The sequence below is a fragment of the Lepidochelys olivacea genome (genome assembly GCF_965140295.1).
Source record: "Lepidochelys olivacea isolate rLepOli2 genome assembly, chromosome: 1".
NCBI classification, from domain to species: Eukaryota; Metazoa; Chordata; order Testudines; family Cheloniidae; genus Lepidochelys; species Lepidochelys olivacea.
Genome location: NC_140411.1, coordinates 244414597 through 244438523, shown reverse-complemented (window position 1 = coordinate 244438523; position 23927 = coordinate 244414597). Strand labels below are relative to the sequence as shown.

The 23927-nt window shown below is 50.3% G+C and overlaps 1 protein-coding gene across 1 annotated transcript in view; it reads right to left on the bottom strand.

Annotated features, from left to right (window-relative positions):
* The window catches only part of LOC311523146 (sodium- and chloride-dependent betaine transporter-like), a 71135-nt gene that overhangs the window by 29149 nt on the left and 18059 nt on the right, over nucleotides 1–23927 (bottom strand). The window contains exons 2-4 of the mRNA XM_084632878.1: nucleotides 13766–13976; nucleotides 3171–3305; nucleotides 2275–2415 (exon numbers count right to left, since the gene is read on the bottom strand). Coding sequence (XP_084489004.1) covers nucleotides 2275–2415; nucleotides 3171–3305; nucleotides 13766–13955 — 466 coding nt within the window. The 5' untranslated portion in view covers nucleotides 13956–13976. The remainder of the gene's footprint in view (nucleotides 1–2274; nucleotides 2416–3170; nucleotides 3306–13765; nucleotides 13977–23927) is intronic.

Sequence of the window (23927 nt, the reverse complement as noted above, 5' to 3'; positions counted from 1 at the left end):
GGGGAAGGCAGTGAGCCCTGTCAGGGGTACGTCAAGGATTGTGAGTCGAAAGAACGTGGAGAGGGGAACTTGCATAGATTCACAGATTCCACAGCCAGAAGGGACCACTGCAACCATCCAGTCTAGCTTCCTGGATGACACAGGCCATAGATCTTCCCCAAAATAATCCCCAGAGCAAATCTTTCAGAAAAACATTCAACCTTGATTTGAGACTAAGAGTTTTGCCAGCATAGCTTATTTTACTTAGGGAATGAGAGGGCGGGCCAGAATAAGCTACACTGGAAAAAGCACAATTTTGCCAGTATAAGCTGCAACCATATGAGAAGTGCTTTGCCTGTACAGTACACTGGTGCAGCTATAATGACAGTGCACTCCTAGCAGAGACCTGGCCTGAGTGAGCCAAAGACTGATTGAACAAACAGTTCTCTGCTGTGATGGAGGCTGCCCAGATGCTTGAGGGTCTGAGGTGCAGTGAGTTGGTTGTGCTGTACCCTGTTACACTAGATAAGGGGAGAGCCAGCTCCAGTGAAAAGCTCCTTCCATGGCTTAGAGTGGGGTGAGGACTCCAGACTAAAGCTGCTTTGAAAATGGGCTTTTTTTCCCCGCTGAAAATTTTGAAAAATCGAAAACCAAAACATTTTGATTCAGAAATGCTGCCATAAGAGTTGTAGTTTGGATGCCGCATGCTCCCACTATGAGCCGAGTTCCCTGGTCAGACTAGCTAACCCATGATGCACCATGGTCTCTCCTCATGGTGACAGAAGGCTGTTGCATCCTGACCATGGTGCATCATGGGAGAAGTAGTCTAGCTGGGGAACTCAGCCCATAGAGAAGAATGGGCACATGAGCAGGGCTGGATTTCCCATTAGGCACATGACTAGGGATGCCTAAAAATTCAATTTTTGCCACTCCCAGGTCCCAGCAGGGGTGGGGCCAGGGCCGGCTGAGTGGCAGATGGCCCCATGCAGCCCTGCTGGAGCACTCCTCGCCCAGCCCAGCAGACACAGTCACCTCCCAGTGGGGCTGGTGAGTGCAGCCAGGGGGCAGAGCACAGGAGAGTAGGTCTCTGGGGAGGCTTTGGGCAATGGGGGGTTTGTGGAGGGGCGCTGGGCAGTGGGACGTGGGGAAGGTATGTGTGTGTTGGGGCAGTGGGGGGTCTGTGGGTGGAGGAGGTTGGGTGGCGGGATGCCTAAAAGTTAAAAATGGCAGTACCCTCGCCGCCCGCAATGGTTAGGAGCTCCAAGCTGCTGTGGGTGTACCCCACAGTTCCTGACTGCTGCCAGGCAGTGGGGACCCCTAGAGCTCCCGGCCAGAGGCGGATATAAGGGGTTTGTGGGGCTCTGGGCCAGAGCAAGTGGGGGCCCCTCCCCTCCGCTTCCATCTGCAGTCCCTCCGACACCCGCCCCCTGCCACCACATTCCTGCTGGGGAAATGGGGTCAGAGCACGGGGGCTTGCCCCGCCACCCCCTCCCTCCCACACACACACACACACTACTCCTGCTGGGGAGAGGGGTCAGGGCATGGGGGGCTTCTCTCCCTCCCCATCAGGAGCGCCAGGTGGGTGAGGGGAGTGGGGCAAGTCCCCGCACCCTGATGCCGCTCCTGGGCAGGAGCGCCGGGGCGGGCAGCAGAGCACCCATTTTTCCGGGGGCCCCCAATTGACAAGGACCCCTGGGCATGGGCCCCATTGGCCCAGTGGCTAATCTGCCACAGTTCCCAGCTGCTGCGGGTGGCTGGGGATCACCCCACAGTTCCCGGGTGCTGCGGGGCAATGGGGCCCCCGGATCTCCGAGCTGCCACAAACCATGGGGGGACCCTGCAGGTCCTGGCTGCCACGCGTGGCAGGGGGCCCTCCGCTGCTCCCAGCCTCCATAGGCAGTGAGGGGCCCCAGAGCTCCGAGTCACGGGTGGCAGGAGACTCTGGAGCTCTAAGCCCCTGCGGGCACGGGTGGGGAGCTTGGAGATGGGAGCCCCGCAGCTGCCTAGACACGAGGGAAGGTGTGGGGAGCTGCCTAGGGGCATGCAAGGTGTAAATCCAGCCCTGCACATGAGGAAACCAAACACCACCTATTTGGCCCACAACTGCATATTGAAAAAAAAATATTTTAGTTTTCAGCTGAATATTTCAATGAAATTTCAAAATTTTCCACATAAAGCAAGCAGTGCAAAAAAATTTGTTTAATCAAATACCCAATTTTCTGTCAAAAAGCAGTTTTGATGGAAAGTTTTCAAACCCAGATCCTCTTTCCAGAAGCAGACTAGCTGAAGTTGTACCTGAGTTCCAAGGATTATCACAGGTGGCCCAGGGAAGCACAGCAGTAAAGGAGCTGAACAGGTAGAAGATAGCCCAAGATAGGATGACGATGTAGTAGATATTCAGATAGGATTCAATGACTTGTGAGGCATATCCAATTCCTAAGAGGGAAAGTGACAGGGGTTAGGAAATGGCCCCAGGCTAGCCCCAAATATAGCAGACTTTAGCTTCAAATAGTGCCATAAACCATCCCACTGGAGCTGGGGGCATGGCAGATTAATGAGCAATTTGGTTCACCAAAGAATCCTGTAAGATTCAGGTTGGGGGTGGGAGATCCAGATGTGTTTCATCATGGGGGAGAAATCAGAAATAAAAAGGGTTTTCACTGCTAACTACATCCCATGCCCAAAGAATGAGGCCAGAGAAAAAGCATAGGGTCAGGAAGGTGGTGGAATCTCCATCATTTTGGTTTTTAAAGCCCAGCTTGACAAAGCCCTGGCTGGGATGATTTAGTTGGGGTTGGTCCTGCTTTGAGCAGGGGGTTGGACTAGATGACCTCCTGAGGTCTCTTCCAACCCTAATCTTCTATGATTGTAGGAGGTAGCTTCTAATCCTGGCTCTGCCAATATCAGCAAATGCCAATATGAGCAAATCACTTAATCTTTCTCTGCCTCAGTTTCCCCCTCTGTAAAATGGGGATCATAAAACTTCAGAATAGTTGTGAGGTCAATTCTCTGTGGTTTTAAAGGGCTGTCCAGAAAACTAGAATTCCATTTAACAAAAAAAGTCAAGGTTTTGGTCATTTGTTTTTATTCTGCTTCAGAACAAGAACTAGACCTTTTGAAATTTTTCATACAAAAGCCTATGAGACCCAGAAATTCCATCATGGACCTGAGAAACCCATTCATTGACTCACCTTCAAAGAGAGGGCAGATCTTCCTCCAGGCAGTGATCCCTCCCTGGCTGGTGTACTGTCCTAGAGCTGTCTCCAGGAAGAACACTGGGATCCCACAACTAAAGAGGAAGATAAGGTAGGGGATGAAGAAGGCACCTGCAGAGAGAGAGAGAGTGGGTGGGTGGGTGGCAAATGGAGGAATCTTTACTACTCTACATTATCATAACCACTCATTACCAGCTACACAAACAAGCGAGATGTACCATCAAGGCTCAGGTAAACACCCTTGAATGTAGATGCCTATCTGAACTAAATGGACCTGTTGGGCCTGCAAAACTGTGTAGATCTTGCAAGAGAACAGCCTCTCGGCTTTCTTCTTCTTGTCCTGGAAATATCACAAGCACCACCGTCCTCATGCTATTTCAGCACTTCTGCATCTGGTCCTGGCCAGAACCTGGAAGAGCAGAAAGGCAAGAAGATAAGAAAAGCCCACAGAAAATAAACATTGACTATACTTTTCAACCTTTAAAACCGGTTTGAGCAAAGGTTTGGGAAGGTAAGAGGAAATCTTATTGTATCCAAACTGGGTCCTCCTTACCTAGCAGTAACAGCACAGCTCTCTCAAGTTGATTCTAAATTGCTGCCAGGATCTTGGTTTAGTCTCCAGCCTTTCCTTCTCCCATCTCCTAATTTGCCTTTCCAAAGAGAGCAGCTGGATTCCACACTTAAGAACCCACCCACCTCAGTCTAAGGGCAGACACAAGGCAGGCAAATGCCATTCCCTCCTGGTTGAAACAACAGCCCTCAGGGCTTCATCAGACACAGGAAACAAATGGTATATATTCCCATCCTTTGCCCCCGTCCTCTGATAAAAAACACAGATGTTTGGAACAAAGATTTGGGCTCCTTCTCTCAAAGGCAAATCTGGTTCTTCTTAGATCAGTTTCTCCCTTGCCAGAATCAGTCTTGCAGACCCCACATTCCTTCCTATGATGGATAATTAACAATTGGGTCTAAATAAAGTGCATTTCCCCTTGTTCTTATGCCAATAATGTTAAAATAAAGAGCAACATCAAAATATTCCCTAAACACAGATGTACTATAGCTGCAGGGGACCTAGGGCGAGCAGACCCGTCACATCCAGGCAGGATCAGTCCAAGTTCATGAAGTAGGAAACATAGATCCTGTACATATTCAGCTAAAGGCAGCTGCTCCTTTCACAGCCTGTAGAGAGGTTAGCCGGGGCTCATCTCTCCTGGGCGGCAGGGAACCACACCGCCTCATTAAACTCGGGAAGATGGGGAATTAGTTCGGCCGCGGGAATCTGCCTCTGCGGCCTTTGTGAGGGCAGAAATAAACACAGTAAACCCACGCTCTAGGTCAGGGCGAGGCAACGGTGAGTCAGGTGCTCAGGCCTTCAGGCAGGGGCTGAGCGACAACAGTATAAACAGTAAGCCCAGGCCCTAGGTCAGGGCGGGGCAATGGTGAGTCAGGCCCTCAGGCCGGGGCTGAGCAACATCAGTAGATACACAGTGAGCCCAGGCCCTAGGTTCCAAAGGGCCTAGGAGAGGGGGAGACTGCCACCCGCAGGGCCTCCCACTCCGCTGCGTCCCAGCCTGGGGCCCTAGCAGCAAGCAGAAGACGCACTGCTGCATCAGTGGGGATCCTGGCCGCAACACACGGACATGGGTTCTGGCAGGGTCGCAGCCAGACTAGGGTCGGCTGTCCCTGGGCTACTTCCAGACTCCCCCTCTTGAGGTACCTGGGTCAGGGTGGTGTCCTCAGGGGGGTCCAGCACCAGGGGTTCCTCGGGATAGCTGGCGAGGGGTAGGCTCAGCAACTCCTCCGGGTAGCTGGCGCGGGGCAGGTCGGGCCAGTCCTCAGGTATACTGCAGGCCGCTGGGGTTTCCCAATCGTGAGCTAGGCCAGAGGTGTCTGGCCTCCCCGGCGGCTGCTCTCCCAGTGAGCCCTGAGGTTGGAACTTTATACTTCTGGGGCAACGCCTGACCCCCTGGGAGGACAGGCTCAGAGCGCCCTGGCTCCACCAATTCTGGTGTCTGGAGGGACTCGTCTCTCTCCGGGGCGATGGGGAACCACACCGCCCCACTACACACACATCCCCTCAAATCCGGCTCCCACTCGTTGAGGCCAGGCTCTTCCATCCCTCCTAGGCAGGAGAGGAAGTCGGCATTTGCATGGTCTTTGCCGGCCCTGTGCCGGATGGCGAAAGCATAGGGCTGTAATGCCAGGTATCAGCACTTTACTCTACTGTTTTTCATTCAGGTTAACCACTGGAGTGGGGCATGGTTCGTGACTAGTGTAAATGGGGCCCTGAGAAGGTAGTACCGCAAGTTGTCACAGGCCCATTTAGAGAAAGAAGCACTTGCAGCTATTACCGCGTAGTTCTTCTCGCGGGGGAATAATTTAATACAAGACCGGATGGTCTTCTTGGGACAGGACGGTCCCAAGCCCTACCTCTGAGGTAGGATGGAAGGAGGTCCGTGTGGAGGATGAAGTCACAGTCAAATTGTGGGCTATATAGGACCGGCTCCTGGCAGAGGCACTCCTTGAGTGTCTGGAAGGCGTCTTCATATTCTTGGGTCCACAGCACGCACCGGGGGCTGTCCTTAGTCAAAAGTCCCATTAAGGGGGCTGCGATGGAAGCAAACGGGGGGGATGAATCGCCGATAGTAGCCGGCGAGCCCCAGGAATTGCCGCACTTGGCGTTTCGCGGTCGGTGGCGGCCAGGCTGCCAGTGCTTGAACCTTTCCCATAAGGGATTTCACTCATCCTCCCCCTATGGTGTATCCGAGGTACATTGCCTCTTGCCATCCAATGCGACACTTTTTTGGATTGGCCATTAGTCCCACCTTTCACCAGGATCTCAGGACCGCGGCTACACATTCCAGGTGGTCCCCCCACTGGCAGCTGTAGACTACATCATCCAAATACGCCGCAGCATAGTTTTGATGGGGCCATAGAAGGTGATCCATTAGTTGTTGGAACGTCACCAAGGAGGCAGAAGGGCATTCGGGTAAATTGGTAAAGTCCTGTTGGGGTGGCGAATGCCGTCTTCTCCTTGGAGATGAAGTCGAGCGGGATCTGCCAGTACTCCTTACTGAGGTCGAGGGTGGTGATGAAACAGGCCTCCCCTAGGCGGCCAAGCAGTTCATCCACACGGGGCAGAGGATATGCATCAAACCTTGAGATGGTGTTGACTCCCCGGAAGTCTATACAGGAGTACCGTGTTGCATCAGGTTTGGGAACCAAGACCACTGGACTGCGCCACTCACTCTGCAGCGGCTCGATGACTCCTAGGGCTAGCCTGGCCTGTACTTCCTCCTCGACCTCCTGCCGCATTCGGTGCAGCAGATTACCTTCCCTGGCTTGGTCTGGGATGGCATGATGGACCAGGGTCATGTAACCAGGTAGGACCATAAAGGTTCTCCTGAAAGCCTGCAGGAGGCATTGGGCCTGCTTTCGCTGCTCCTCTGTGAGTGTGTCGCCGAGCTGGGGGCCTGCAGGGTCTTCTGTCAGGGGCGCACTGGGCCGTAACTCTGGTTCTGGCGGGTAAGGGTTAATTAATAGGCCCTCCCGCTTTCGCCATGGTTTCAATAGATTCACATGATATTGCTGGGTCTTCTTGCGCCGGTCGGGCTGGTGGACCTCATAGGTGACGGGCCCGACCTTCCGGGCCACCTCATAGGGTCCCTGCCCAAGGGCCAGTAGGTTCGATTCGCTCGACGGTAGGAGGAGCAGGACCTGATCACCTGGCTCAAAGGCATGGACCCGTGCTTCCTGGTTATAGGTTCGTGCCTGGACTTCCTGCGCAGCTTTTAAGTTTTTGTGTGCTAGGGTTCCAGCCTGAACAAGGTGCTCCTGGAGCTGGAGACCATACTTCAGGAGGCCCTGGGTTGGAGATGGAGATTGCTCCCATGTCTCCTACATTAAATCTAACAGGCCCCATGGGCGGTGGCCATATAGTAGCTCGAACAAGGAAAATTTTGTTGATGACTGGGGTACCTTGCAGATTGCCAGCAGTAAGGGTGGGAGTATCTGGTCCCAGGCGTCGCTCCTCTGGGGGAAACTTGCACAACATCTCCTTCAGGGTCCGATTGAATCGTTCCACCAGCCTGTCAATCTGTGGTGGTAGACGGAAGTGTGTAACTGTTTAAATCCCAGGAGCTCGCATACCTGCTGCAACAGCCAGGAGGTGAAATTGGTGCCCTGGTCCGTTAGGATTTCCCAGGGCAGGCCCACTCGAGAGAAGATCTTCACTAGTTCATCAGCAATGGTTCAGGCAGTAGTGCTCCGCAGTGGCACAGCCTAGGGGAAAATGGGCAGCATAATCAATGATGACCAGCACATAGTGGAATCCCGCGGCACTTCTCGGGAGCGGGCCCACCAGGCCCATGGCCACCCACTCAAATGGCATCTCCACTATGGACATGGAAACCAAAGGGGCATTGGGCACCCGTGGGGGAAGGCGCTAACTGGCACTCTGGGCAGGAGCTACAATAGTTCCTCACCTCCTGCTGAACGCTGGGCCAGAAGAACCATGTCAAAATCCGGGCAAGGGTCTTTTCATGGCCCAAGTGCCCTGCGGCAGGGATGTCGTGTGCGAGCTTCATTACTGCTCGTCGGTGGCACCGAGGCACCAGCAGCTGCGTCCATGGTTCTTCCATGTGTGGATCCCGTTCCGCCTGGTAAAGACGGTCATGACATAGCTCGAAACAGGGCCACTGATATGCACAATGTGGGTCGATCACGGCTCCATCAACAGCGGCTAGTCATTTGTAGACCCAACTAAGAGTGGGGTCTGCTCTTTGATCATGGCAAAAGTTGGTGTTAAGTCGGGGTTCAACAGTCGGCCCAGGCAGGGGGTCCTCAGTTTCCTCGGTCCCTCCCTCAGGGTCCGGGGTCTCCTCCTCCAATTGGACCTCGGGGCAATCTCCTTCCAGTGCAGGGGTCGAGCGGAGGATCTCCTCGAACACAGGCCAGTCCCGCCCCAGAATCACCTGGTAGGCTAGTCGAGGAGCCAGGCTGACAACCATCTGTTGTGTGACCGAGGACACCGTTAGCGGGATCCAGGCACTGGGGGAGGGCCGCACACTGCCATGGATGCATTGCAGCCAGATCGTCCCCAGGTGGGGGTTGGCCCGGGGCCCCAAGGTCTGACGGATTAGCATCTGGCCACAGCCTGAATTGATCAGGGCCAGGGTTAGGTGGTCCCCGACAACTACCAGAACCGTGATCTTGGGGACCTGTGACAGCCGGGCCCGGGTCTCTCCCGCACAGACGTGGCCGAAGCTGCAGTCCATCTCAGTGCAGTCACACTGCAAGTGGCCATATTTCCCGATTTCCGGGCGACCACCCTAGGTGGGGGCTCCTGTTGGGCCCCTGGTGGACTCCGATTGGTCCTCAGAACATTCGATACGGTGGGCATGGATCCTTGTTGAGGTGGGAGTTTAGGGCATTTGGCCCAAAGCCCCGAGCTAGCCTCTTGCCCGCATGGGAGACTCCGCACTTCGGTCTGAATGCCCCCTTTCTTTTTTGGTTTAGGGTGCTCTGGCCCTGGGGGTGGGCTCTGGTAGCTGGCCCCACCGGCGCTTCAACCACGAGGAAGCTGCCACTCCTGACTCTCAGTCAGGAACTTGATAAGTTTGTCCATATCCATGGCTTTTTCTGGGGTACGTTCCCCCCGAGACCCCTTCTCACAGGGGTCGAGTGATCATGCCCATGTTCTCCACCACGTGTAGACAGATTAGCCAGGGCTCATCTCTTTCCGGGGCGGCGGGGAACCATACCACCTCACTAAACTCAGGAAGATGTCTTGTGGGGAATTAGTTCGGGCACGGGAGTCTTCCTCTGCGGCCTTTGTGAGGGCAGAAATAAACACAGTAAGCCCAGACCCTAGGTCAGGGCGAGGCAATGGTGAGTCAGGCCCTCAGGCCGGGGCTGAGCAACAACAGTAGATACACAGTGAGCCCAGGCCCTAGGTTCCAAAGGGCCTGGGAGAGGGGGAGACTGCCACCCGCGAGTTGGGTGGCAGGGGGGATGCAGGCCCTCCCACTCCACTGCGTCCCAACCCGGGGCCCTACCAGCAGCAGCTGCATCAGTGGGGATCCTGGCTGCAACACACGGACATGGGTTCTGGCAGTGTCGCAGCCAGACTAGGGTCAGCTGCCTCCGTGCTACTTCCAGACTCCCCCTCTTGAGGAACCTGCATCAGGGTGGTGTCCTCAGGGGGGTCCAGCACCATGGGTTCCTTGGGATAGCTGGCGAGGGGTAGACTCGGCAGCTCCTCCTGGTAGCTGGCGTGGGACAGACTCAGCTACTCCTCCGGGTAGCTGGCACGGGGCAGGTCAGGCCAGTCCTCGGGTTTACTGCATGCCGCTGGGGTTTCCCAGTTGTGAGCTGGGCCGGAGGCATCAGACCTCCCCGGCAGCTGCTCTCCCAGTGAGCTCTGAGGTCGGGCCTTTATACTTCCGGGGCAACGCCTGACCCCCTTGGGGGCGGTCTTAGAGCTCCCTGGCTCCGCCCACTCTGGTGCCCGGAGTGACTCGTCTCTCTCCAGGGTGGCAGGGAGCCACACCACCTCACTGCACAGCCACATAAAAGACCTTCAGTCAGAGTTCTTGTGAGGCAACAGTATTATCCAGTACTTGATTAGATGAATCCATAGGGAGATCCCATACCCTGTTTTCTGATTCTGATTGTCCTGGGCTGATCAATTTAATCAATAATCATTTATAAGAGTGCCACCTTACATTTATAAAGCTTCTTTCCATTCTGAAGTTCCCAAAGTGCTGGCCAGGACACCAGGGTTAACATCTACTTTTGCAAAAAATGACATGGAAGCTCTCATGACTGTACAAGTGGTCAGCCGACCCCCTCCTCCCCCCAACACAGTTCTGAGCCATTGGTTCTCAACGGGAAGGGTGCTTTGTACTAAAACATGAAAGCCACTTTCTGCAGCATCTTGAATTTTCTGTGGTAGTCTCCCAGCCAAGTTTTGCCCAGACCCAGCTGTGTTCAGTTTGAGAGATCTAATAAGATCACAGCCTGATATGTTACAGCTACATTAGAAAAAATCACTGAGGCAAATAATTCAGTAATTTTTAATGCAACAGAAAGTATGCAAGTAGTCTTTTCAGTTACACTGGTCACGATAGAGACTGCAAGGATTATCAATCCTGATACTCCTGCTTCACCTGGGAAAAGAGATCCAAATGCAAGGTCACTGTGACCTGGCCTTTACTGAATGGGAAGTCAAAGGGAGAGTGGTATATATGATTGTAAACATTATCTCAGGACCTGACCATGGAATGGAAGCACAAGGTGTGTTCTTAATACCTTACAGGACTATGTTCTTTCAGTTTTAGTTTTCCTTAATAAATCAAAATCCAACCATTTTTATAAACAAACTGCTGACGTTCAATTATCTCCCACCCCCCGCTGCTCTGTGTTTCATTTTATGGTCACTAGAAAAATCTCATTTTTAACCATGTTAAAGATCTTACTGCAGTTTTACTGGACTAAGGAATTAAGCAAGTCATGCAAGAAGCAGCAGTGAAGGGGGATGGACTCTTTCTGTGGGAATGTTTCCCCGGGCCAGGAGTTGGCTACTTATAGATCTATTACTGGGAAAGAAGTAGAGGTATCCTTTCCTTGCTCATCGTCCCAGGCACACCTTCCTGAAGCTCCTCAAATTCATCTTTACCACTGTCAAGGTTCCTCCCCCACTCTGAACTCTAGGGTACAGATGTGGGGACCTGCATGAAAAAACCTCCTAAGCTTATCTTTACCAGCTTAGGTCAAAACTTCCCCAAGGTACAAAATATTCCCCCCGTTGTCCTTGGACTGGCCGCTACCACCACCAAACTAATACTGGTTACTGGGGAAGAGCTGTTTGGACGCGTCTTTCCCCCCAAAATACTTCCCAAAACCCTGCACCCCACTTCCTGGACAAGGTTTGGTAAAAAGCCTCACCAATTTGCCTAGGTGACTACAGACCCAGACCCTTGGATCTTAAGAACAATGAACAATCCTCCCAACACTTGCACCCCCCCCTTTCCTGGGAAATGTTGGATAAAAAGCCTCACCAATTTGCATAGGTGACCACAGACCCAAACCCTTGGATCTGAGAACAATGAAAAAGCATTCAGTTTTTTACAAGAAGACTTTTAATAAAAAATAGAAGTAAATAGAAATAAAGAAATCCCCCCTGTAAAATCAGGATGGTAGATATCTTACAGGGTAATTAGATTCAAAAACATAGAGAACCCCTCTAGGCAAAACCTTAAGTTACAAAAAAGATACACAGACAGAAATAGTTATTCTATTCAGCACAATTCCTTTCTCAGCCATTTAAAGAAATCATAATCTAACACATACCTAGCTAGATTACTTACTAAAAGTTCTAAGACTCCATTCCTGTTCTGTCCCTAGCAAGAACAGCATACAGACAGACACAGACCCTTTGTTTCTCTCCCTCCTCCCAGCTTTTGAAAGTATCTTGTCTCCTCATTGGTCATTTTGGTCAGGTGCCAGCGAGGTTACCTTTAGCTTCTTAACCCTTTACAGGTGAGAGGAGCTTTCCCCTGGCCAGGAGGGATTTCAAAGGGGTTTACCCTTCCCTTTATATTTATGACAACCACCAGGACAAGTGCCTTGCCCTTTGGCTTTGAAAATCTGGTGACCTTACTCAGCTTTAGAATTCATTGGGGACAACACACCTCTGTTGGAATAAGTGTTTTTCCTGTCAGGGATTTCCAAAAATACCAAAGTACTGTGAGAAAGGCTACAATCATGGGCCAGTCAGGCCTGAAGGGTGAGTTTCGTGGGGACAGGAGCACCAGCTGGGTCACAGAACATACAGGATAGGGGAACAGTTGTCCAGGTGCCCTTGAGGAGGAGCCCAGGCCCTGAAGGAGATAACAGCAACTAAGCATTTTCCCCTGCCAGAAGATCAGCTATGATCAGAGAGAGCTTAGGAATAGCTGGGAGGAGGGGGAATGCATTGGGGCTGGGGAGGAAGGGTCCCAGGGACTGTTGGGTGGGGGAACTGTCAGGGTGGGTTCCCTGGGAGTGGGAGCCCCCAAAGGTTCTGATAATTCAGCTGTGGTTTTAGATAAGCATCTCACCTGTTGGCTGCCTCTACAAATGGCAAACCTAGAGGTTCATCCATTATTAAGATGGGGAGCCTACTGAAAGCTGGATTGCTCCTCTCTGTCTGGCAGAGCTACTCTGAGCATCCACCCATGGAGTGAGATTTGTCTCCCACAGCTCATTTTACCTCACTGCGTGATTGCTTCATTAAAGGCATGGGGGTGGGCTTGGTCTCTATGTATGGGCTGTGACATTACTGACACAAACTGGGACCATATAGGTCATTGTTGCAACCCAGGTCCTGTAGTGGCACCAAATCTTGTATAAAGGGAGTCAAATAAGGTGTCTAAGACAAGGTTATGGTTTGCTTGTTATGATTATGCTATCTGTTTGCATGCATCATTTTGGTATTTAAAGTTATAAGTATTGGCTTTATACTGTCTGTATTTCAAAATTGTGCTATTCTTCTGGGTGGCACCCCAGACAATTTGGCATCAGCACAGCCTAGCTTCCTTGATGCCCATTAAGGACCATCAGCTACACAAGTGACCCATTGAGAGAAGGCAGATACACCTTGTGACTCAGCAAGGCATGCAGGGACACACCTATAGACAGAACTCCAAGGTTTTTCCATGCCATGAGCTAGACAGCTTGTTTTTAGGACAAAGAAAGCAGAGGCCACATGGCAAGAGACTATAAAAGGCTGCTGCAGCTCCTCCATCTTGTCTTCAATCCTGCTTCTAACCTCTAGAGGAACTGTGCTACACTGAAGCTCTGAACAAAGGACTGATTGACCCATCCAAGCTGTGGATGTATTCCAGAGACTTGATTTGAACCTGCAATTTATTCCATCACTGCTACAAGCCTGAACCAAGAACTTTGCCATTACTGTATGTAATTGATTCCATTTAACCAATTTTAGCTCTCATCTATATTTCTTTCTTTTTATGAATAAACCTTTAGATTTTAGATTCTAAAGGATTGGCAACAGCATGATTTGTCGGTAAGGTCTAACTGGTATATTGACCTGGGTCTGGGGCTTGGTCCTTTGGGATTGGGAGAACCTTTTTTCTTTTACTGGGGTATTGGTTTTCGTAACCATTCATCCCCATAACGAGTGACACTGGTGGTGATTCTGGGAAACTGGAGTGTCTAAGGGAATTGTATGACTTATGGTTAGCCAGTGGGGTGAGACCAAAGCCCTCTCTGTTTGGCTGGCTTGGCGTGCCTTAGTAGTGAAGAACTTACTGCAGTTTTACTGGACTAAGGAATTAAGCAAGTCATGCAAGAAGCAGCAGTGAAGGGGGATGTAACTGCCATGCTCTTAGCAATTTGTCCTGCATTGATACTCTCAGTTGTGTCCCACCAAAGGCAGCATCGTGTATATATGAACGGATGAAAGCGCTGTATATATGGGCATGTATATATGAACGGATGAAATGCCTGCTCTGGTGCTCATATTCCTCGGCCAACATCTCACGTAGCCTGCACTTTTATGGACTTACCACCTCCATTTTTGTAACAGAGATAAGGGAATCTCCAGACATTGCCCAGGCCGATGATCTCCCCAGCCACGGATAGCATAAACTCTATTTTATTACTCCACTGGCCTCTTGCCTCCATTTCAGGCTTCTCTTCTTTGAGCAGCACCATGCCCCCATTTGGCTCAGCCTCCACAGCTGCTTTACTCTCCATGGCCCAACTGAGCAGGGGAAACTGGGAGGGAAAACAGAGAACATACTGTAAGAAGCTGTTACAGAACACACAGGTGAAATGAGCTGGGAAGGGACTCAGCCACCCAAATTCGTATTGTGACAGAAGCCTCAGCTCAGGGCAATTCCCAGCATAGTCCAGGGAAACTCCATCTGAGAACTAGTTGCACCATACAAGGGGCTGTTTCTTAAAAGACAGAAGCCAACTGATTCGTCAGCTGAAACAGAGTCCTGGCCCCACCTTCATCTCCACCTCCCTTTGACTAGACCCACCTCCTCCCCATCCTCTTATTCCCAATAGCCTCCCTGTCACTGATGACAAAACCTTTTTAAAATGTCCGGTGTGACGGTTTGGGTCACAGAGACCCCCTTGGGACTGCCACCTGATGTCCTGAGACTACCTCTGAGCCCGTTTTCCCTGCCAGCTTGGGACTTCAGTACCCTGTCTTGAAGAGCAAGACATGCTAACCTACTGCAAACACAGACCCAGGCCTGAACCACGTCCCCCAAAACTGCATACTTAACTGAAAACAGCTTAAGAAGTGCTCCTGTCTCTAGCACCCAGATCCCAATCCAAACCCCAAATAAATCCATTTTACTCTGTATAAAGCTTATACAGGGTAAACTCATAAATTGTCCGCCTTTATAACACTGATAGAGAGATATGCACAGAGTAATGGGATGGACATTAGCAACATATCTCGAAGAACAACAGTTACAAAAGATAGGTAACTGTTTTTTCTTCTTCAAGTGCTTACTCATGTAGATTCCATTCTAGGAGACTCACAAGCAGAATGAACGGAGGTGGACTCAGAGTTTAGAGTCTCACAGCTTGCAGCATGCTCTGCCAAAGCCAGCATCATCTCGCACTTGCTGGGTCAGCGCATATTGTGTGACACGAACGTGTGAACGGATGACCAGGTCCCAGCCTGACAGATCTCTTGGATCAGCACCTGCTCCAGGAAGGCAGCTGATGACACCTGTGCCCTAGTCAAATGAGCCATCACGATCACCAGCGGGGGCACCCTTGCCAGCTCGTAGCAATAGCGGATGCAGGCCATGATCCAAGATGAGATTTTCTGGGCTAACTCTGGGCAACCTTCCATCTTGTCAGCGACAGCAACAAACAACTGTGTTGACTTACAGAATGGCCTTGATCTATCAATGTAGAAGGCCAATGCCCTTCTGACATCCAAGGTATGCAGCCTGCTCTCCTCATACTTTGCATGAGGCTTTGGACAAAGAACTGGTAAATAAATGTCCTGACCAGTGTGGAACTGGGAGACAACCTTGGGCAGAAAGGCCGGGTGTCGACGCAGCTGGATCTTGTCCTTGTAGAAGATTGTCTAGGGCAGCTTTGACATGAGCGTCCTGGTCTCGGACACCCTACAGGCCGAAGTTATAGCAACCAAGACAGACACCTTCCAAGAGAGAAGCAGAAGGGAGCAAGAGTTTGAAGGTGGGCCCCATGAGCCTGGACAGCACAAGATTCAGGTCCCAAGGGGGGACCGGGTCTCATACATGCGGGTAAAGGTGCTACAACCCCTTCAGGAAGCTCCCCGTCATGGGATGGGTGAAGACTGACCTGCCTCGAAGCGGAGGGTGGAACGCCAAAATGGCCACTAGGTGTACCTTGATCGAAGATAGCGACAGACCCTGGTGCTTAAAGTGCAGTAAATAGTCCAGGATGTCCTGCAGCGGGGCCTCATCCACATGAATGTGTTGGTCTGTGGCCCAACACATGAACTGCTTCCACTTTTCCTCATATGTAGCCCTGGTGGACGGTTTTCTGCTGCACAGTAAGACCTGCTGGACACCAGTGGAACACCCCCATTCGTCTGCACTTAGCCATGCAGCAGCCAAGCTGCCAAGTGCAGCGACTCTAGGTTCGGGTGCAGCAGGTTGCTGTGGTTCTGTGATAGCAGATCCAGTCGAAGAGGCAGCTGCAGCAGGGTGGCTGCCAAGAGACTCAGCAGCATGCTGAACCAGTGATGATGAGACCACGCCAGAGCTATGAGAATGATCAATGCTTTGTGTTACTTTACCTTGTGTATTTGCGGCACTGGCGGGAAGGTGTACATCTGCGCTCCTGACCATGGAATCAAGAAGGCATCCGACAGGGAGCCCTTGTCCCTGCCCTGCAGAGAACAGAACATGTGGCACTTCCTGTTCTGTCTGGACGTAAACAGGTTTACCTGGGGAGTCCCCCACCTGTGGAAGATCAGGCTGACCACCTCTGGATGAAGCGACAACTCGTGGCGAGACGAGAAGGTCTTGCTGAGGCGATATACCAAGATATTCTTGGCTCCGGACAGGTGGGCGGCTACCAGATGAATGGCATGTCGCACACAAAAATCCCGGAGACTGAGAGCTTCCTGACAAAGGGCCGAAGACCTGGCTCCGCCCTGCCTGTTGATGTAGTACATCGCGATTGAATTGTCCATCAGGACCTGCATCACCCTGCCCTTCAGGTGAAGCAAAAATGCCTGGCAGGCCAGGTGAACCGCTTCGAGCTTCCTAACATTGATATGAACGGCCAGATCGCTGTGAAGCCAACAGCCCTGGGTGCTGAGCTCACCCAGATGGGCTCCCCAGCCCAGGTCAAATGTGTCTGAAACCAGAGTAAGCGACGGAGTCGGGAACATGAAGGGAACCCCCTGCAACACCAACGCCCAATCCAATCACCAGTCCAAGGATGAAAGGACGTGGCTCGGCACGGGAATATAGACTGAGGCCAGCCATGTCTGCAGAGTTCATAGATGAAGATGGGCATGGTGGACCACGTATGTGCACGCAGCCATGTGGCCCATCAGTTGCAGGCATGTGTGGGCTGTGGTAGGTGGATGGCTCTTTACATGGGCAATCAAGTCCGACATGGCCTGGAAGCATGCCTCCAGAAGGAAGGCCCTGGCTTGTGTGGAGTCGAGAACTGCTCCGATAAACAATATGCATTGGACTGGTGTTAATGTGGACTCTTCTGTGTTTATTAACAAGCCCAGATCATCGCAGATGGATTGCACCAGGTCGAGGCTCCATTGGACCAGCCCTTGATGAGCCAGTTGTCAAGATACGGGAAGATCTGGACCCCCTGACGTCTCAGGTAAGCTGCAACCAGCACCACGCATTTTGTGAACACCCTGGGGGCCTAGGACAGGCCAAAGGGTAATGCCATGAACTGGAAGCAACACCCAGCCACTATGAATCACAGAAAGCGCCTGTGGCCCGGGAATATGGAGACATGGAAGTAAGCGTCCTTTAAGTCGAGAGCGGCATACCAGTCCCCCCGGATCCATGGAGCGGATGATGGAGGCCAGGGAAACCATGTAGAACTTCAAGTTCTTGAGAGACTTGTTGAGGCCACGCAGGTCCAGGATGGGCCTGAGGCCCCCTTTGGCCTTCTTCCTTCAGGATTAGGAAGTAGCGGAAGAAGAATCCTTTGCCTTATATGTCCCCAGGGCCGGTGCAACCACGAGGCGAACTAGGCGATTGCCTAGGGCACCAAGTGGTTGGGGGCGCCAAAAAGCGGTGCCCTGGCTCGGCAGGGAGAAGCCGCCTTCTGGAGGCACCAGAAAGCCAGAGCATCAGCTTGTGGGGGTGGCGAGCCCCAGCCATGGAGGAGCTGGTACAGCGCTGGGTGGGGGGTGGGGGGAGTGGAGCAGCCCTGCAAAGGCAGCAGCGCTGCTAGTGGGAAACAGCCGTGCCCCCCGCCCCTCCTGCCCAGGCTGCGGACCGGCGCCCCCCCACCCCCCACCCCAGGTGGCTCCTGCAGGAGATGCATGTGGGCAGCGGCCCCTGTGCACCCTCCGGCTCCCCCCTCACCGTGCTTGGGCTCTGCGGCTCCTGGGAGTGTGAGCCTCCAGAGCAGGCTCAGGGCCCCATGCCCCGGCAGTCGCGGCAGCTCACATGCCTGGGAGCCTCAGAGCCCGAGTGTGGCAAGGTTAGCCAGGGGGTGCACGGGAGCCGGCGCATAAATGCTTATTTAGGGTTCTTCAATAACTTGATATCCCATCACATTGCATTTTTGGCCTTTTGTGTTTTGTGTTTGAAAAGCAGATTCTGTATTCACCATTGAAAAATCTTGGTTACATTCCAGAACAATGGTACAGAATTCAGAAGAAGCCCTGCCTAGATTATAGCTAATCATGCAAGATGGGAATATTCTTCAAATTTCAGATAAAAAAAAGACCAATTACATGGTTGAGGAGTAAATATAAAGTATTTTAATGTGTTTATACACAGTGAGTTTGTTTATACTTGGACCATCACATCTTTAAAAAAGTCTTGTTTTACTAACTTTAATATTGTTAAAAATTCACAAAGAAAGAAAATGATTTTGAAAGTTGAGTATGGAAAAAACAACCTTCCCCTCCCCTTTTCTGCCTTTTGAGGTATTGTTACTCAAATATTTGCACAGCATATTTTGAAAGTCAAATGAAAAACAATGAACTCATATCAGCTAAGCCACCAGGTAGTTAGGTTTCCAGAGGATGGGGAGAGAGAAATACATATTTTTTTATCTAAGAGATAAATATGGTAGCATGTCCTCTAGGGATGGTGTGCCATGCACACGCCCTATTCCTGCTCGCTGGAGTTCTTGGGAGGCAATGTGCCTATTCAATTGAAAATGAGGCATATGGGTGTCATGTTGGCCCAAGGATGTGTCTATTTAAGAGCTAGCTCTTCTAGATGTTCCTCTGAGTTGCCTTGCAAGGGAGAAGAATGTGTGTGTTGCAGGAATTCTGAGGAAAAGCTGGGAATAGAACATGGATCTGCTCACTCCCAGGCATGTGACTCATACACAAGACCTTCCTTCTTAGCAGCGTGTATGATTTACATTGTAAGAGGAAAAAGATTTATAACCCAAGAATACAATATCCCCTCTGCCCTTGTATTGTATGGCTGTATTCATGACTGATCATTAAGAAATATCTTTTTAATAATCAAGAGGTAACAGGTGCAGGCTGAGGCACTTGGTGCGACCTGCCCAGCTGACTCAAAAGCCAGGCGAAGGGTGGACTCCATCAGGAGAGCCCTGAGGCGGATGCCCTGCTCCTTCTGGGTGTGGGGCCAAAAGCTTTTGCAGATCTGGCACCGTTCCTTAACGTGCGACTCCCCCAGGCACTTAAGGCAGTTGCTGTGGAGTTCACTCACAGGCATGGGCCTGCTGCAGTCTGAACAGGGCTTGAACCCGGGAGACCAGGGCATGCCCCGCCTGTGGCGAAATCCCACTGGGACCCTAACTACAGCTGGCACTGCAGGTACCACTAAAGGCAAAAATCTCTGACGGCCGCACACATGGGCGCACGCACAGCTAGAATGGAACTGACATGAGCAAGCGCTCAAAGAAGAACAAACCTTCACACTAGGATCCAACCTCGCAAACAAACAAACCAAAAGACACAAAGTCCCTGAAATTAGAGAGAGAGAGAGAGAGAGAAATTTTTACATACACTTCTATAAATGTGTGAAATGCTCAGATACTTTAATGAAGGGCAGGATATAATAAGATTAGACAGGCAAGATATGGCCACATGACAATTAAACATCCATGGCTGGCCCACGCCCGCAGACTCAGGCTTGCAGGGTTCAAGCTGCAGGGCTGTAAAAGTGTGGTATAGACATTTGGGCTCAGGCTGGAGCCAGAGCTCTGCAGTGCTGATTTTTCAATTCAGGAGACAAAAGAAAATCTGGGAGAGAAAATTAGGTTTGGTTCTAACTGAAATAATTTTCCCCACTGCTGAAATGGAAAAAAAAAAATAGTTTCAACTTGAAATGATTTGGAAGAGGGAGTTCATTTCAGGTGATTTCCAGGCGCTCTTTACCCTTTTTGTGTGTGTGTATTTTATTTAGCTAAACTTCTAACTGAAATATCCTCTTAAAATGAAAAGTCAAAAACAAAACATTTCAAAATGGTCAAAATGTTTCATTTTGAAACAAAATGTTGAAACATTTCATTTTGAAATGGCAAAAGACCGGTTTTGATTCTTTCAAAACTTTTCCATTTCTTTTTTTTGGCCAAAACTATTTGCCAAATTTCACCCAATTTCATGAATAGTTTCAGTGTCCCCCACAGATGCATTTTTCATCAAATTTACTATTTGCTGAAAAAATTTAATCTGTACAAATAATGACCAGCTAACAGGTTTTAACCATGACTTCTCTCTTTCTACAGTACGTCCTAAATTGCGTTGAACATCCTATTCATTAAAAAGTATTAGAGAGCACTCACTTGATGCATTTCCCCGCATACCCATGGTCTTTTTGATTGGCTAATGAGTTTAAACCTAGCCCAAACCCACATGAATGGGTCCCATTAACATCAACACCTTCACACTAGTAGCTGACATTTGAGAGTGGTAAAGAAAAGTCAGGGGTAAGGTAGAAAGCCATGACTCAGCTGAAGGTGCCATCTTAACTTCTGCACAGGAGAATGGCAGGGCCGTCCTTAGGCATACACAGCACACGCAGCTGCGTAGGGCACCACCAGGACCATAGGCGCCAACTTCTCATCTTGCCATGAGGTGCTTGACCCCCATCCCTGCTCCAGGCCCCGCCCCACCTCTTTCCGCCCCTGCTCCACCCCCTTCCCCAAGCGTGCCCCATCCCCACTCCTCCCCCTCCCTTCCAGAGCTTGAACACCGCAAATCAGCTTTTCACGGCGCTCCAGAAACACTGGGAGGAGGGGGGAGGAGTTGGTAAGCATGGGGCCGCCAGCACGCAAGAGGCGCTGGGGGCAGAAGAGTGGGCGGGGGAGCTTGGCACCAGTGGGTGCTCTGTTACACCCACTACATTTTCCCTGTGGGTGCTCCAGCCCCAGAGAACCCACCCACAGAGTCCACGCCTGTCATAAATATAAAGGGAAGGGTAACCACCTTTCTGTATACAGTGCTATAAAATGCCTCCTGGCCAGAGGCAACATCCTGTTACCTGTAAAGGATTAAGGAACTTAGGTAACCTGGCTGGCACCTGACCCAAAGGACAAATAAGGGGACAGGATACTTTCAAATCTTGGTGGGGGGGGCGGGGAGGAGGGAAGGCTTTTGTTTGTGCTCTTTGTTTATGTGGTTGTTCTCTCTTGGGACTGAGAGAGGCCAGACAGAAATCCATTTTACTCCAACCCATCCTAATCCAAGTCTCCAATATTGCAACCAGTATAGGTAACCCAGGCAAGGTGGAATAGTTTATCTTTTGTTTTATGTGAATTTTCCTTGTGTTAAGAGGGAGGTTTATTCCTGTTTTCTGTAACTTTAAGGTTTTGCCCAGAGGGGGATCCTCTGTGTTTTGAATCTGAATACCCTGTAAGGTACTTACCATCCTGATTTTACAGAGGTGATTCTTTTACCTTTTCTTTAATTAAAATTCTTCTTTAAAGAACCTGCTTGATTTTTCATTGTTCATAAGATCCAAGGGTTTGGGTCTGTGTTCACCTGTACAAATTGGTGAGGATTATTATCAAGCCTTCCCCAGAAAAGGGGGTGTAGGGCTTGGGGGTATATTTTGGGGAAAGACATCTCCAAGTGGGCTCTTTCCCTGTTCTTTGTTTAAAACGCTTGGTGGTAGCAGCATACTGTTCAAAGACAAGGCAAAGTTTGTACCCTGGGGAAGTTTTTAACCTAAGCTGGTAAGAATAAGCTTAGGGGGTCTTTCGTGCAGGTCCCCACATCTGTACCCTAGAGTTCAGAGTGGGGAAGGAACCCTGACAGCGCCTATGACCAGAACAGCAGGTAAGAGCGGGTCAGCTCCCGCACGCCCAGCACGCGCTGGAGTCTCCTCACTAGGCAGAAGGCAGGGGCCATATTCACAGAGCCGAATGCACCATTCTGCATGAGGGAAGAGATATGGGGGTAAGGTCTCTGTGGGGAACTGTGACCTTCCACTGGGCGGCTCAGTAGACTCTTTGCTGCCTCGTCCCTCCCCTCCACGCTGCAAGTCCAGGCTGCCGCTCGGTGCGTATCAGCCATGGGTGGTGGCTGTGCCCCAAGTCGGGCAGAGGGGCACCAGTTTAATAATACTGTGTAAGGCCCCATATATTCTAAGGACAGCTCCGAGGGTGGGGAGATCCTTACATGACTTACGTTAAGCATTGATCTCTACACAGAGATTCACCTGCGACTGGTCACGGGAAAAGTGTCAGCTAATGAATTATTCCAGTGAAATCCTAGTCGTGGCTAAAGTTCATTTGTGGAACCATGGAATAGACTTTGGTCTCTTGGCACCAGAGATGGGTCCAAGTTGCAAAGTTAGGTTCAGGAATCATATTTAGGGTTTCCACTATTGCCGGGCACAAAAATCAGGAATCAGGCCAGGTCAAAAACTCATGATATTAGCATAAAAAACATGATTTTTTAAAAAAAATACATTTGGGGATTTTTTGTATTTACTCTTTGGTTTGTTAGTCTTTAGCGTGCAATCGGGTCACATTTTCAAGCTTTTCTCCACAACTATGAGAATTTGAGAATTACATGAGAATTAAGATCTTTCTTTCTCGCTCTCTTAGTTATTTATTTTTTAAAACCACAGCACCTCCAGGAGCATTAAGAAAAGAAACAGATATCACAAGACTCATGAGAAAATCATGGGGGTTGGAAAACGTGTCATGGTTTGGCCCACTAGAGACAGGCCTGAGCCAGAAAGCTCAGACCTACAGTTGGATCTCAACGTCCCCAAAGTTAAGAGAGGCTCTGGTTAGGGGCCATTTCTACTTTGTACCTACTTTCTGAGCCAAATCAAGCCCTGGTGTAAGTTCTTGCTTATAGCAAGCTGAATTTCACCCACGGTCTTCATTACCCCTACAAGACTAATTATAGAGCACAGTGAAACTGGATAACTATGGGCTTTATTATTTTTTGGGGCTGCTCTAACAGGTGGTGTCTTAATAGTTTGTTAACCAGGTAATGCTACAAACGTCAATCATTCTCCATGCATTTTAATGGAGAAATGCACACCAGGGTGAAGATGAAGCAGAATTTTGCTTGGAGGGGGAAGGGAGGTGGGAAATGGGCAGGGGAAGAGGGGAAGCTGACACAGTACTGTGCAGTACAGAACATTATCATCACTGTCTTATTTGCATCTATAGGTAGCACAATGCAAATAAAATGATCTGATAAACGCTAACTCTCTGTACATAATAGGCCAAGGGCAAAGAAAGGAGCAGACAGCTGAGAAGGATACTTTTATCTAAGTTTCATAACAAAACTCTCAGGGATAATGCATCTTATCTCTACATTTCAAACAAATAAAGAAATCACAGCATAAATTGTGGGGCAATGTGTTTTCTCCTACGGGCATGCATAGCAAAGCAAGGACTGCGTTCACTTCTGCAACTGGTTGGGGGCTAGAAGGCCCCATCGTGACCTGCTGTCTTTGACATCAATATGCAAAACCCCCATTGACTTAAACGCAAAGGGGATTGGGCCCTGAGCAAAGCAGGTGATCCTGTCTTTTCTAAGAGAGATTGCAGCAACAAGAGTAAAAGCATGGGTGGTAGAAGAGTTTAATAGAATTCTACCCTACCGTAGAACTCTTTAGGTTGGCTTAAAAAACTCCTTCGTGTAGCTCTCACTCCCTGTTGAATTCTAGAGTAATTTAGAATTTCTGCAGACTTCTAGTAAGGGCTTGATCCTGCAAGGTGTGGAGTATAGCACTTAAGCATGTGCTTAACTTTAAGCTTGTGAGCAGTCCCATGGTTATGTGCTATGCTGGATCAGAGCCCATATGTCTAGCAACATACAGGATCCAGCCCCACATTTCTCTAGAACAGTGCTGCCTAGTGGACAGAGCACTGGACTGGGATCCAGGAGACCTGGTTTCTACTCCAGGCCACTGACCTGATGGCAATCTTTGGTAAGTCACTTCCTGCCCTGTACCTCAGTTTCCCCATCTGTGAAATGTGGATAATGATACTGACCTCCTTTGTAAAGTGTTTTGAGATCAGCTGATGAAAAGTATTATATAA